This window comes from Parus major, chromosome Z, assembly GCF_001522545.3.
Source record: "Parus major isolate Abel chromosome Z, Parus_major1.1, whole genome shotgun sequence".
NCBI lineage: Eukaryota > Metazoa > Chordata > Aves > Passeriformes > Paridae > Parus > Parus major.
In genome coordinates, this window is record NC_031799.1 from 60,702,648 (window position 1) to 60,719,328 (window position 16,681).

At 39.0% G+C, this 16,681-nt stretch overlaps 1 protein-coding gene across 7 annotated transcripts in view; it reads right to left on the reverse strand.

Annotated features, from left to right (window-relative positions):
• The window catches only part of FAM172A (family with sequence similarity 172 member A), a 259,299-nt gene that overhangs the window by 215,923 nt on the left and 26,695 nt on the right, over positions 1 to 16,681 (reverse strand). For all 7 annotated transcript variants that reach the window (XM_015652648.1, XM_033520478.1, XM_015652647.2 and 4 more), the window contains one exon: positions 14,903 to 15,003. In XM_015652648.1, coding sequence (XP_015508134.1) covers positions 14,903 to 15,003 — 101 coding nt within the window. The remainder of the gene's footprint in view (positions 1 to 14,902; positions 15,004 to 16,681) is intronic.

The following is a 16,681-nucleotide window of genomic DNA, read 5'->3' on the forward strand; positions in this document are numbered from 1 at the left end:
CAGATTTTTTTTGTTTACTGTCATCTGCCTGAGCCTCTGGACCCAGGGCCTCGTGCTTATTCTGTAAGGGCACTCGGGAAGGTGATGGGGGTCCGGAGGGAATTTTGCTACCTCTCCAAGTAGGTACCCATTTCCATTCTCCCCATCTGCTAGGTGTCCTCCTGCTGCCTGATGGTAAAAGGAACAGGGCTCCTCTGACTCCTGACTCCTGCCGAGCTCCTCTCAGGGTTGCAAGGCTGTAGCTCCACCAGCCCATTTCTCTTTTGCTCTCCCTATGACTCCTTAGCCTTTCCACTTCTTGCTTAAGCCCTGCCACCAGACAGAGTAGATCATTCACCTGCTCACACCACACACAGGTGCCTTTTGCACTGTCCTCTGGTATTCCCTCAGGCTCAGACACTCCCTGCAGACAGGGGTCTGGAGAGCTGTGTCCTTCCTGTGGGGCTCTGTTTGGCTTAGCACACTTTCGCTGGCAGCAGCAGCAATGGCTTTTGACCATTTGTAAACCATTGCCTGGAAAAAGAATAAGCATCCCACAAACAGCCAAAAGACACAACTCACCACCCAAAAGCAAGGCTGCACCCTTCGTGCTACTACTGATGCCTGTAGGAACTGCCGGCAAACTGCTGTGCCACGCCCTCAGTGACATGCCATGCCCATTTGTCCACTCCTGTTCACATCACATCCTAGAGCCTCTTCTAAATCGCCTGCTAATGGCCTGGAGATCACCCTTGCTCGACTGAATGCTCCTTTTAATAGTCAGCCGAACAATTTTGTTTTTGCTGGGTAGAGAAGTGAGTATTATGGCTTCTCCTATTTCTGCTGCTGGCTAATGTGCCTTATTTTCCCAATACAGTATTCTTAAAATTATGACTTGTAATGAAGGATCAGAGCATCTGCAATCCTGAATATTGCAGATCATCCCAAAAAAAAATATGTTACTATGATCTAAGTTAGGATCTTTTCTGTTACTGAATGTAGCCTGTCCAACAAAATATTAAATGGCACTAAAAATGTGCATCAACCCTCACTTTCCACTCCTGGTCTCCTTATGATTTACTTAATTTGTATTCATATTACCTATTTTATTTCTAGGGTTACAGGCTATTTTATGTCAAAAATTACTAATAGTTCCTTTAATATTGCAGCCAAATAAATTCCACTTTCTAGTCTATCTGACAATATCCTCAGTTGGTTTCCTGTGAACATGGAAAGGTAAGCCCAAGAAACTGAAACTAGAATACACTGAGCATTTCACCAAAGAGTAACTTATTAGAAGACAGCTGAAGAAAAATATATTTTAATTCTTAGGCCAACTGTGAACTGACATTATATTTGTCTTACAGCAAGATAACTGAATATCATCTTACAGATTTACTTTGCAATTACCCAGTCATATAGTATGTGTATAAAGGAAGATTTGTTCCAGAAAGAAATATTCATCATGTACTTTATTAATTTGCAGTTTTAGCTTACTGATGATGGCAAACTGAGAAAACCTGAAGCCATGCACTTGCAACTCAGTATGTACCTTGATAACTTCCAGAAACTGAATTCAACTTACCTACTGTGAAGATTATTTGAATTTTATTTACCCACAGCCATATACATCTGCAAGAATTTTTTGTATAGTAAACTACTGTGACCAAGAGTACTGAACTATGCTGATATCTGCAAGAATTTATCAGACCTTTTACTTCATGTTTAATCCTTATGTAGTCCTAGAAAAGTAGCATCCAGTGGTCCCTGAAATTCAAAAAATACTTCAGGAAGAAGAGGTGTGACACCTCTATAGTAGACATAGTATATAGATATATAGTAGATCAAAATTCAGGTTAAACAAGTGCTCTGCTCCTGGCTGATAACTCTGAGTATAAGCTCACATTATCAAACAAGCTGTTTCCTTTTGTACTGCTATAAACTGATTTCATGGCACACCTCTTAAGGTGCACTTTTGCTAAACATGATAGAATTGAGTAGCAGTATACATATTATCAGGATACTTTCAAGTGCATCATGACACATGTCTTGAAAAATCAGTTGGTAGAAGGCAGTATGCACTTTGAAACTGAAACCTTCATAGACTCACAGAATAAGCTGAGTTGGAAAGGATCCATGAGGATCAAGTCTAGGTCCCATTCCTGCACTGCACAGCCCAAAGATTCACACCATGTACCCAAGAGTTTTGTCCAAATGCTTCTTGAACTTGGACTGCCTTGGTGCTGTGACCATTTCCCTGGGAGCCTGTTCAAGTGTCCAACCACCTCCGGGTGAAGCAATTTTTCCTCATCTTTAACCTGAACCTTCCTCAACACAGCTTCATGTTGTTTCCTTGTGTCCCATCACTGGCAAAGAATGAAGAGGTCAATTCTTGCCCCTCTGCTTCTCCCTGTGAGGATGTTGAGGACATGACAAGGTCTTCCCTTAGTCTCCTCCAGGCCAGACAAATCAAGTGATCTCAACCACTTCTCATAAGGCTTCTCCTCCAGATCCTTCACCATCCTCATGGCCTTCCTTTGGCTTGCCAATAGCTTAATGTCTTTTAGATATTACAGTGCCCAAAAGAGCATATAATACTCAAAGTGTGACCACCCCAATGCAGAGCAGAGCAGGACAATCCCCTCCCTCTGGTTGGCACTGCCGGGCCTGATGCCCCCAGCTGCCAGGGCACATTGTTAACAGATATGGAGCATGGCAATAACAAAAAACCCAAGTCCCTTTCCTCAGCACTGCTTCCCAGCCTCTTATTCCCTGATCTGTATGCACAACCAGGTTTGTCCCACTGAACTTGAATAGCAGAGGAATCTGGGAATAGGAGGCAGGGTCCATACCAACAGAAGCACCTAAAAGAAGCATGGCTTTGATATTTAAAGTGGATACACTTTAAATGAAACAAGCTCTCACTGAAGGATGAGCTTATTCTGATTTCTTAAAGACCTGTATTTTTGAACCTAAAGTGTGCAGATCTTTATAATTTTTCTAGTAAAGAGATGGATCTCTAATTAGTCATGCGTTTGCTTTCCTAGCTGCTTTCCTTTGTGTGCTTACCCTCAGGTTAGAAACCACTGTTCTAAAGGACACATACTGAAAGCTGCATAAGAACACTAGTCCTGACCAAACCTATAAACTCCCTGTAAAATTTTAGAGCTAGGTATTGAGATGTCCAGTTGTAAGGCCTTCTTAAATGTTTACTTCACTCACAGCAGGAATTTGAAACTACTTTTCCAATAATTAAGGCTAAGGTCAAAACCTGACAGCATGTAGGAAGCACAGCTACCTGGTACCAGAAATGGAAAGAAGACAGCTGCACATGAAGAGCTTCCAGACTTCACAGAGTTAAATTTTTGTAACTTTGCAACTTAACAAATTATTTACAATAAGGACTGACACAATTGATACAGCTTTACTGACAATATCACTGCTCTCCTAAATGTTAATAAAAATATTCCCAGAAAAATGAAATTTATAGGTATCTTGTTGAAAAATACAGAAAGCATAGAAGTCTCTATCATGCAAGCTTTCAGCCTTGTGAAAGAGAACAGGCTCTTCAGGAGTTCTGCAACTGAAAATAAACATATTTTAGAAAAGCTGTTTGATGAAAGCAGCAAATCTACATATATGTTTTTCAAAAACTCATGCTGAAAAAGTAGGAAAATACTTTGTCTTTCATGGAAAATTTTAAGATCACTAATGGAAACATGACCTAAACATTCACAAGAGAAAGGTGCAACAATTCTTTTCCTCACACATACTGTTTTGTGTTCTGCCTAAGCACTACTTAAAATATATCTTTATTCTGGTCATATAGTTGTCAAAAAACTATTTTCTTCACCACTCCTTGAACAGAAAACAAGTCAACTAGCTACCATTTTACTTCCTTGCTGTACAATCTCTGCTGATTTCAGAGTTTGATACTGTGCTCATTTCTTTTTAAATATAAACTATTATTAAGCCAAATGATAATTCAACTTCATTCTGCTGTGCAATAAATTTTGGGTTTTTTCAAAACCACAAAAAAAAAAGAAAAAGAAAGAAATAGCTACATACAGGTAGATTAGCTGTAGCTTTAATTTCAGCTGCATGAAACTGGCTGGTACAAAAGTTTATTAAGAATTGAGAGCCTAAAGTTTTGCATGTAAACCCAGAATGGCAAGCATGGTTCTAATTCAACTAAAGCTGCTGAAGGTTTTATATTTAAAAAGCTCATGATGAACTCATTGAAACACTCACCCTATTCCAATTTTTGTCTTCTTTTTAACAATTAGTACCATTCTTTGAATTGCAGCAACTTACAAGTGCTTTATAAACAACCATCTGCCTTATTGTATCTTTTCTGCTTTTCACTGTTTATCAATTTAAAAATGTAAAACACATTTATCAACAATGTAACAAACTCCCATCTGGGTTTATGAGATGCTCATCATTTCTTTCAAGAATCATGCTAACAATAATTATAAAACTATCTCTGAACCTTTCGAAAACTGTCGTTACTCTGATGAACCAACGTACTGCCAATTGCTGCCTGCAAACTAGAAGAGTTCACTGAAGCACATCTGACATAATCATTCCACTAAAAAGTCTTCACAAACACCAGATTTTGAAAGCTGATTTAGCATATGCAAATGAATATACTGCATGTAATGAAGATTCATATTTAAATTTCCGTAGGTACTGTTAAGTAGTCCTGAATCCTAGCTGTCCATTTAGTTCACTCAGAAAAAAGAAATGCTGAAAATTAACACACTTAAAAGCTCAGATCTTCATAAAATTACTAAGACTGTACACATATATAATTTAAATATTTTTCAGCTGCCTCTAATAGCTTTCACTATAATCAAAAACATTGCTTCAAAAATGGGAAAGTAAAAGGACTAGAACTTTCTAGAAATTTATTACTTAAGAGCTTAGGAACTACTATTAGAGAGAAATTCGGTACCATGCCCCAATTTTAGTGGAATTACCTAATTGTTTAAAGTCTTCTTTGCCACTTTTCTATTTCACACTTACCTAGCAAAAATTACAAAAAATCAAACCAGTATGAAAAAACCCTACAGCATATAGGGCATGGATTCCAAAGGTACTGCATTTATAATTGCCCTTGCTGTCCATAAAGTGGTAAGGCTCATTTAGGCTCTTCCTTGAACTGGTAGATTCAAGATTCTCTGTTCCACATACATTCACGTGTAGTAAGATATGAGATAGTAAGATATTTTAAAGATCCTGGCTAATCTTTCTCTTCAGCCTATCTTTATATTTTTGTCCAAACACTGCAACTCTAATTTTTTTTGTGACATTGATTACACTCAAAAATGTTGCTAAAGCAAAAGACCTTCTGCAATATTCATTAGTAGATGGGTGTCCTGGTCTGGCCAGGACAGTTAATTTTGCAGTAGCCCAGAGAAGGCATGGCTGGACCCAGAGGTTATTCTGTACTACCTCACATCATTGCTAGGCCAGTGGGAGGGGACCCTCCTGCAGGGAGAAGGGGTCTCTTCTTATTGGGGAACCATGGCTGCCATGAGGTCAGGTTGGGCTCCACAGTGAGCATTTTACATGTAAATCACTCTCTTTTGTACACTTTTTTCATTAATACTACTGCTATTATTCTATATTAAAAAAACACCAAAAAAAACCACAAAAAACCCAAAAGCCACCAAAAAAAGCTCTGTTATTTTTTGCCTGTCACTATTCAATTTCTTCAGTAAACTGTTATATTTTTTTCACTTATATCTACTTATATTAATTTCTCCTTACTGGTTAAATTAAGGGGAGCTAACTCATTTTAGAGTGTCTCTCTTAAATTATCTTAAACCAAGATCTAAATCAGCCAAATATCTGTTTTCTATTACAACAATACTGTTCTAAAATAAAACCTACTAATATATACTTACAAACACTGATAACACAGTGTCATTTCATTCAAATCTGTTCCATGGGGTCTATTAGCAAGAAGCTGAATTACCTTCACCATCGGGGCAGGTTATAACAGAGGGTATTTCAAGGACTCCAAAAGGCCATTGGTGGGCTTTTGGGAGAGCAGCTATGGAGACAGAGGAAATTAAATAGCTGAATACCTTGCCTGTTCTCTCAGAGGATCCTTCTGCTGTGGGCTGAAGAGCAACAGGTACCAAGCACTACCACAGCAGCGCACCATCGATAACACCACCAGCCAGGACTCTGAACCCCAGCCATGAGATGGGTCCTGGACAGCCTGGGAGTGGCCAGCAAGGCTCACTCACGGTTTAGTAGTCCCACATGGACAGTGTGCAAGTCCAGTGGTGACTATCATGGGCTGAAGGAAGTCACTCCACCAAGCACTGCTGTGCCAGACATGCTGGAACTTCAGTAAGGACTGGAGTCCAGGCCAGCAAAGTGCTGCCACCACTGACATTGCAAGTGTGCTCTTCTCCATGCCTGAGAGTAGGCCACAGTTTGCTGTCACCTAGAAGGGTACTAAGTACACCTGGAACTGGTTGTGCAAGGGGTGAAAAGGTGTAAACCCAGGCACACTATTTGCCTTGGTCTAATCCTGACTGCACTGGAAAAGGGTGAGGCTCCAGAACACTTACATTGATGACATCATCACATGGGAGAATATAGCAGAGAAAGTTCATAAGAAAGAGGAGAACATAATCCAATTAATTCTGAAAGCTGTTTTTGCTTGTGAAACAAGGTAAGGTCAAGGGACCTGTCTGGGAAATTCATTTTTTGGGAGTAAAATGGCAAGATAGACATCATTGCATTTCAATGGACATGGTCAACCAAGTAGCAAGGAAACACATACATTCTTAGGTGCTGTTGGTTTTTGGAGGATTCCAGATTACAGTCAGATTGTAAATCATCTCTATCATGTGACCTGGAGGAAGGATGATTTTAAGTGGTGTCCTGAATTACAAGCTTTTGAACAAATCAAACAAGAGATTGTTGATGCAGTAGCACAGGAGTCAGTCAGAAGAGGTGAGGATGTGAAAAATGTGGTCTACAATGCAGCCAGGAAGAATGGTCCTTCCTGGAGTCCGTGGAAAAGTACCTGAGGAGACTAGAAGGATGAACCCTGGGGTTCTACAGTCAGGGATACAAAGGATCTGAGGCCCACTACACCACTACTGAAAAAGATCCTGGCATCTTATGAAGGAGTTTGAACTGCTTCCAAAGTGATGGGCACCAAATCACAGCTCCTGCTGTTACCCTGATTGCCAGTGCTGGGGAGATGCTCAAAGGAAAAGTCCTTTCCACACATCATGCCACTGATATTATATCGAGTAATTGGATCACTCTGATCACATGGAAAACTTGAGCAGCAAACACCAGCTGCTCAGGGATCTTGTAATTCCTCATGAATTAGCCCAAAGGCAAAAAAATGTAGATTATCATCAGAAGAATAGAAGGAGGAAGTTCCACATGCTGACAAGGCCACACCTTGTGAAATTAAATGAAAAGCAATATGGTCACTTCACTGACGGCTCCTGCTGTATGGTTGGGCTACACTGAAAACAGAAAGCAGCTGTACAGAGTCCTACATGGAGAGTCCCAGGAGCTATGGAGGGACAAGTTGCATCAAAGTCAGGTTGCAGAGCTGAAAGCCATCCAGCTGGCTTTAGATATCACTGAATGAGAAAAATGGCCAGTGCTCTACCTCTATTGGCTTGTGGATGACAGTAAATGCACTGTGGGGGTGGCTGAGCCAATGGAAAAAGACCAACTAATGGGTGAACAGAGGTGAACCCATCTGGGCTGCTGAACTGTGGTGAGGCATCACCACCCAAGTTGAGAAGCTGCCTGTAAAAGCATTTGGAGTAGATGTACAACACATACCCAGGAGTGGGGCTACTGAAAAGCATTCCAATAATGGACAGGTGGATTGGCTGCCAAGATTAAACTGTCTCAGGTGGATCTGAATGGCAGCATAAGGGTGAATTATTGCTGGTGAGTGGGCCCATGATGCCTCAGGCCATCAGGGAAGAAATGTAACAACACAAATGGGCTTGTGGCTTAACTATGGGGTGGATTTAGTGATGGACAATATTCCCAGGTGATCCATAACTGAAACATGCACTGTGATTAAGCAGGACTAGCAGGTACAGCCCCTGTGGTGTGGTGAACGATGGTCAAAACACATATTGAGGGAGATTTGGCAGGTTAATTACATTGCACTCATGCAAACCCACCAAGGCAGGCTCTGAGTGCTGATAGAGGTATAAAGAACTGCTGGAGGCATGGACATGTACCCTGTGCCTCACACCACTGCCTGGAACACCATCTTGAGCTTCGAAAAGCAAGTCCTGTGACAACATGGCACCCCAGAAAAAAATAGAGCTGTACTGATGCCAAGATGATTTTTTTCTTTTTCTTTTATATACCTTTTATGCAACTTTTATGTATCCTCAGTATTCTTGGCATGCGTACTTATAATTCCTTAAGTCAAATAACTTAGCATAGCCCTAATATTCTTTTAGGCCAGGAGACCAAAGATCCTAGAAGCCTTATAGTAGGAGGCTGGAAAACCATATGATATCTTGGGAAAACAAGGTCTTCTCTAGAACATACCCTGTAAACTAGAGATTTGGTCCATCCAGGGGGGAATTCCTCAAATAGGGAAATATCAGGCCATTCATCCAGGCATCCCATTGGGGCATCTTTGTTAGATATGCTAATTTGTAAGGTCTATAAATTGTACAGGCAATCTATTGTGTCTGTGCATTGCAGCACATCCCTCTTTGACAAAGTGGTGCACCAATAAGGATCCTTATTAAACACTGAAGTAAAACCCCTTATTCCTTAATTGTGTCTGGCTCTCAGTTTTTTAAGACCAGGAAAAAGGCATCACTACAATGGGATTGCTTTCAAAAATAGCCACATGGACACCAGGGCCAGAGAGCAAGGTACTGAGTAGATATCTTATTCCCTGTCACACACCAGCCTCTGGGAAAAATGAATGAAACAATGGATTGTTAAAACCACATTGAAAGCAATGAGTGGTGGGACCTTCAAACACTGGGATCTCCATTTATTTATAGACTACCTAGTTAGCTAACACTACAGAATCCAGTCTAGCTGGCCCTGCCCAATCAAAACCTCCACGTACCACAGTAGGGACAGAGTTACCACTGTGCATATGAGGACTCCATTAGAGGCGACAGTTTGGATTAGTCCTGCCTCCAACAAAGTGGAGCAGCATCAAACCCATCAGTGGGATTGTTTTTGTTTAAGGACTTGAGTGCATTTCATGGGTAATTCAGATGGATGGGGAAATGTGATGTGTACCTCAAGGAAGGGCGCAATTCTAGTATTTTTGTGGCATTGACTCCACTGTAAAATTTTGCTGAAACAAAAAGCCTTCTACAATGTTCATTAGTGGTGGATGGGTCAGATAGGTGTCCTGATTCTGGCCAGGAGAGGGTTCATTTCCACAGTAGCCAGAGTGGGGGCATTGCTAGGACCCAGAGGTTATTCTGTACCTCCCTGTTATTTTCCAGTTAGGGAAGGGTTCACTTCTGGGGCAAGGGACTCTGGCTGTACGGGTCAGACATCCATGGGGAGCTTTTCGCACGAAAATCACTCTTGCTTTTGTACACTCTTACTATTAATATTTCTGCTGTTTCTGTTAGTTTTCTATCTCATTGCTGTTTCCAGCAAATTTTTCTTATCTCAACCCATAATCTTGACTTTTTTTGCCCTCAATTCTCCTCTCCATCCTATCAGGGGAAGGAAGTGAGGGATGGGGTAGGAAGGAAGCAGCACACTGATTGGAGTGCCTCAGTGGAAGCACTGAACTGGTGAGTACCACTCCTAAACCACCAAAACAGGGCATAACTTAAAGAGAAATAGCACTATCAAGGGAGATCACACAAAGCAGAAATTAACCACTTCTAGAAATAAGGATGTGAGAGATATTTGAATTAAATGCTTTCACTCTCCTGATGAAAAAGGACTTAGAGTTTTAGTGCGCACTTTTGCTCCCTCCATGGAAGTTCACCCTCATTTGACTGTAATACAAGACACTGAAAAGATTCACATAGGCTCCACAGACACCTGTTAAGTATATGGCACCTCATCTCTGAACAGGAAAACCTTTTCAACAGCCCAAGCCAAGCAGGCATTCCATAAAGGCAAATGTTCATTAATCCAGTGATACATTACATCACTACAAATTTATTTCATTGACTCAATAAGAAGAATTTTTCCAATCACTGAATAACCAACAGTAAATATGTTATAAGAAGTCATGATACACAAAAAAATGTTCTTGATTCACGGTGTGCAGCATCTATTTTATATTATATTAAAGCAATGCTAGCCAGAGAAAATCGGGAATGTTCAACGATAAACTGCAAAGAAACTGAAACTAAGAGTGTAAGGATTTCTACTAATCATCTGCACATTTTATTTGAAACTTGATCCTGCAGCCCTTATTCACAAGATCAGACCTATTGAGTTTATTCACATGAGCTTTGGCTGCAAGATTGGACCTTAAGTACTATCAGGTGCACGTGCAGCCTATCATCAGATTTTGGGTTATTCATGCAAGAAGCTACCCTTTCAAATGCAGACTACTTAATGCTTCCTTCTTCATTAACTTACATGTCCTCTTCTGCTGCTCTATGCTTTCATCTGTGCTATGTAAATAGCCTCTCAGTCATCAAAACAAATAATGATCTTTGCAACCAAGGAGGAAATTAGTAGCAGGTGAACGCTTATTTTTTATATCTTGTTGAGACCAAGCTGTTCTTTAACTTAAAGGAGATCTGGAAAAAAATCCAATTTTACTACTTAGCCATCTTAATGATGGGTTGTCAAGGTCATAATTCTACATACTTTATCCCACTCACACTACCCGAATATTAACCTTGATGGCAATCTACTTTATGATGAGCTGGACCTAACACTGTAAACATACTTTAAAGCAGTTTAAAGTGGAATAAGACTTCTCTGATGACATAAATAAACTGCATCTTATCACACATGAAACCAGGAATTTCTGATTTAAATATTATATTTCTTTGCTTTACATATATGTTCTACATAAATACAAAATATTATACTATGATGACTGTAAAAAGAAATCTAAGTTCTTTTGCTACCTGCCTACAGACTTCTGCAGTTCAGATAGGCTGCAATTACAAGACATGGCATTAACTAGAAGGATCACAGCAAAGACATTTATGTCATGGTCCACATAATAATCAGCTTATTTGCAAATCCTCTTTGAATTTTGCAAGACATTGGTAGAGAAGCAAACTGTCAGTACAAGTAGAAGTCTTTTCATCAGTGATGGCATTCCCAAAAATATTAATGCCAGTGTTCAATGGCCTCCAAGTAATCAACAAATTATACCTGACTTTAGGTTGTAAGTTATATGCAAAGCAACAGACAGTATCTGTCTTCTGATCTGTATTCTGGGAATACTCTGGATACTACATGAATATGGAAGGAGAAAATCAATATACACTTTTTCATACACAAATCTCATTATCAATACAACCAGTGCAACTGACAAAATCAAAGGTAAAGTCCCAGTAACAGATATTAGTAGTACTTTCTTTGTAATTCCAGCTAATTTCAATGTAATGATAAGGCAGGGTCTGAAGCGGACTGTTGGCAGTTTCAGTAGTCATAATGTCAATTGCAAGTGCAATAAAAATAATAAGCACACACATCCACTAAAAAGGAGACACATATCATGTGAGTCTAATCTGGAGTTTAATCTTGAATCCAAATCTCTGTAACTCAAAGCTTGAAAAAAAATTTAAAATGAGACCTTGAAATGGAATGATATGTCTGCAACAACTAAACTGTTGCCACAAAATTTTTCTCAATCATAATTCAAACTTGCCACATGGATTAATTGTCAGCTCGAAGCAGCTGCAACACTACGTTCTATGCACTTCTGTTGCCATTTTAATTTTTAAAAAGCAAATGGAGAGGCTCTCTATAAAATTCAATGCCACAATAGCAATGACTGATCCAGAATCACAAAATTCTGAACAGTTCACTAAATTGTCAATTAACAACACATATCAAAAGGCAGCAGAAAAAAATTGTGTGCCTGAAATACCTGATCAGTGAATGAAGAATAAAGAGATGTAAGGAGAAGAGATGTAGGCAAACCATTTTGACACTGGAAGAATCAATTTCCACACGATCAGAAAAATTGCAGAACATCATAGCGTATTCATGACTTCTTATTTGCAAAAAAAGCCATGGATAACCAAACTGAAATTTATTAATGCTCCAAGAAAGAGAGAATGATGCTGGTACCATAATGCCAGGGAGTACATTCACTTCTTAAAATCAGTAAAGCATATTGAAAACATCCCACAACATATATATATGTGCACAGTAAAAAATGTTGTCTGGTGCAGAATGTATATATACTTTAAAAATTAGAAAAGCAGCATGCAATGACTGAGCTAACAATGGAAACACTGAATACATAAAACTATTTTGTTCAGTTATACAAGTATAGCTACTTCATCATCTCACTGGATGACCAGCTACATACCTGAACCCTAAATGCACATTAAAGAACTACAACCAAAGGATGATGTTTCAAAGCAAAGCCCTAAGGCCAGACTTTACTACATTACTTTACAAAACATTTGAGTGACTGCTTCTTAAGCTACCACAGTTTGCTAAACATAGCCTCTCCTTTGACTACAAAACAACTAACTAGAGAATGATACACCACTCCAGTATTATTCAATGTTTACACTCACTAATTTATGGCACAAAACGAGATTTTAGTTATGTGAATAAATGCCAAGGATTAGCATGTCCTGTGTTCCCAAATAACTACATCAAAATCAGACAATGGAACATCTATAAACTTGTGGCTTGTTGGAACAACTATGTGGAACTGAGCATCTAGCAGAAATAGACTGAAACACAGATGAGCTTTTTTTTCCTCTAAAAACACACAACAGACAACTTAGAACAATTCTCTATCAGATACCTGACCTTAAGCTTTCTTTGCCTTTCACCTACCAATATAAGTTAAATGTATTTTCAAAGATCATTCAAACTTGAACATGGAGAATGACTATAACTAAGGCAAAATGCGCAACACAGATCACACATATGTGATTCCCCACTCCTGGAACAAGTACACCAAAAACATCCCAAGAACTTGTTCATACTACTGTGGGTTGAAGCTATTTTCACACACTTTTCAGATGCAAAGAATGTGAAATTTACCTCGTATTTCCAAATATGCATAGGAAAGTGTGGTGGCACAGGAACTCCATATTGATCTTTAGAGTTCTGTCTTGTCCAACTCACTTATTTGGAAAATGGGAATACTTGAACAATGTAGAGACACACAAAGTCCACACACATGGGCCATGCAATAATATTTCCTCTCAGAAGAAATGTGTATCAGGTAACTTGCATAATGTAGACACAGCAGAATTATATCTACTGATAGAACTATCCCTTTTTTCTGGAAAAGTATACAAAATGAAAAGATGTGAGAAGCACCTGTAGTAGCCCTACCCACTGTCTACTCCCTGTCACAGTTTTTGCAGGAATGAGGAGAAGGTGGTAAAAAGCAACCTTCATCAATCCCTGGTAACAAAGCTCTGGCAGGACAAACAGCTGGGCAGCCATAGCACATTCAGAGGGAGAGCGCAGAATGAAATGAAACAGTAGCTGAGCAAGCAACCATGGAGCACTCCCAGAGAGCTGAAGCACCTCTTCTATGAATGCAGGCTGAGTGAGTTTGGGTAGTTCAACCCGGAGAAGAGAAGGCTCCAGGGAGACATTACAGCACCTTCCAGTAAAGGGGCTACAAGAGAGCTGGAGAGTACTACTGAAAAGAACATGGAGTGATGGGACAGACGGCAAGGTTTTGCTAGGTTTTTGCTTCAAACCTAGCAAAAGCAAACAGGTTTACATTTGATGTTAGGAAGAAATTCTTGACTGTGAGGGTGGTGAGGCACTGAAAGACTATGCACAGAGAAGCTGGGGATACCCCCCATGACTGTCAGCCTTCAGTAAGGTCAGGGCTTCAAGTAACCTCATGTAGAAGAGGGTGTCCTGTCTATGGCAGGGGCTTGGAACAAGATAACATTTAAGGTCCCTTCCAACCTAAACCCATTCCAGGATTGTATGGATAAGACACTTGTCTTCCTAAGGCACCATTATGCACAAACAAGTCCTGCTTTCCTGCAGATGGCTATACATCTGCCTGCTGATGTAAGGATGAATTGATTTCTTATTCTGTTCACAGCTTGTGTGCACAGCTTTTACTTTACCTATTAAACTGTAACTTGACCTGTGAATTTTTCACTTTTACCCTTCTGATTCTTTTCCCTGTCCCACAGTGAGGAGTGAGCAGGTAATTACAGGGGGCTGAACAGCATAGGAAGTACCAGTAGCACCCAAATACATAATATACCAACAGATATTTAATCAATTCATCTTTAGATTTCTATTTCATTTATTGGTTCCTGGTATTTCCTCGTAACAAATTAACCAATGCATTTATCTTCAGCCAAAAAGTAAAACGTCGCAGCTTTGTAATCCATGATGTGACTAAGGTTGAAGAAAACACTGCACTGTGTAATATTCTGACTTACATAGGAAGATAATATACTAAAGTCAAACAGTCATCTAAATCACACCCTAAGATACACAGCAAACAATAGAAATTATTGTTAGAGCATTAATATGCAGTAAATCCTGAAATATCTTCCATTAAATGACTGAAGCCTCACTAAAACTTTATTAATGTATGCAAAAGTATCACTTCCACATGGAAACAAAACCAAACCCACAGCATGTGAACACACACACAAATACATGTATGTCCACATATATACCTACATATATAGACATACACATATATATACACACACACGCATAGACATATATACACACAAATGCACACACACAAATTATGTACCTCTCCAAGAGCTTCATAGCGCTTTTGGTTCCATCTATGCAAATCTTCACGATAATTAAAAACAAATGGCTCCCCAGTTTTAATGTGTCTTAATTGTCCTTCTGTAAAAGAAATAAAATCAATAGTGTTAATATACTACTTCATTAAAAGACACATTCAATTGCTGAAAATTTTAATATAAGTCTACATCTAAAAATCAAGCTATTACAAATACCTCCTCATTTTAAGTTATAGGCTTTTTAACAGAAAACAATTGTAGCAAAACAAATTGGATTCCCCTTTTATGGTATGTACTGGTAGATTAAGCTAAACACAAATTATGACAGTGAAATTGCACACAGATATCAAATGCCAAACTGCTTCACAAGACATATTTATGTCTCAACTGCTATGAAGTAACAGTGAAATGCAAACATTTTAAGTTAATATTTGATCTGCAGGTGATCAAATTGTAGCTACAAATCCTCTACCTCAAAACTAACTGCATTGTAAAGAAATGCAAATACAAAAGGGGCTGGAAGCAAGGGAAAGATTTATCTTCAAACCTAACAACTTCCTAAGCTGATCTGGAAAGAACCATGTCCAGAGTTAGGGAAAATACTTAACTCCAAGGTACAGTGAAGTCAAGTAAGATCTCCTAGATTTAGAGTACACTGAGAGTACAACAGTAGAATAAAGCAGACTGCTTGTTCAGAGCAAAACCACATACACTTACATTCCATTGTAACTTTATGTAGTTGGCCTTGTTTATAGCCAAAGTTAACAGCATACCCAACGACTGGTGAAGACAGACTGCATTAAAATGAGAATAATAAAACAGCAACCAGTAGGAAGCCAACTACAAAAACAAGTATTTTACTAACAATGTTTCAGCCTACCAGACAAAACACAAATTATGATCTCAGAGCATTACAAAACTGCAGTAGATCTGTAAAACATTAAAAACAGGGATATGTGGAAGGAAGCTGAATGCTGAAATGTCTGCATGATGAAACCAAGGTTTCTCCATAAAGTTTCCTGTTGAATAGAAGAAAATTGCTTGGTTCATGTATTTACAGAACTTCTACACTTTGATTCCTGGTGCTTTAAATAAAATATTTAAGATCTGATGTCTATAATAGTTATGCTTATCTACTAATTTAACTTTTTTCCAGACGTGCCTTAATTCATGTACTAGATACCAAAGAAATATTTCTACACAGTTTCCTATCTCTGTCTTGGGTTAAAACATCCCCCTTCTCGCATTTGTCATCATAAATTTACTTTTGGCTGCTCCTTCTCAGATATATACTCTTCAAATATACCATTCAACATGACCTGGATCTTGCCACAAGTAACAAGTATCTGCTATATTTTTCCTTGGGCTTTATGGAACCTCTGTCTTTTTCAGATTTAAATAATCTCACAAAAAACTTCTGTACTTTTCTGCCATAAAAATAAGTATGATTAAGACATAAAAATACATGACTGAACATTTGAATTAAATGTACAAAAGCAAAATGGTGACTTTTTTGCTTTGCTGACCCTTAGTATATGTGATAGGTTTTTCTCCATTCTATGGAAATCACCCAGGCTGTGAGGTTAGTAATGGAATATTCAGTAATATAACTCATTCCCCAAAATTCAAATTTCAGCCCTTTTTATCAGCCACATATGAACCATTAACTCTGAAGTCAGTAAGGAAGACAGTAGACACTGTGCAGATCTAAAAATAAGGAACTGAAAAGTGACAGAGCTGAACTCCTTCCATCAAAGAAAGAGCATCACTTTCATGACACT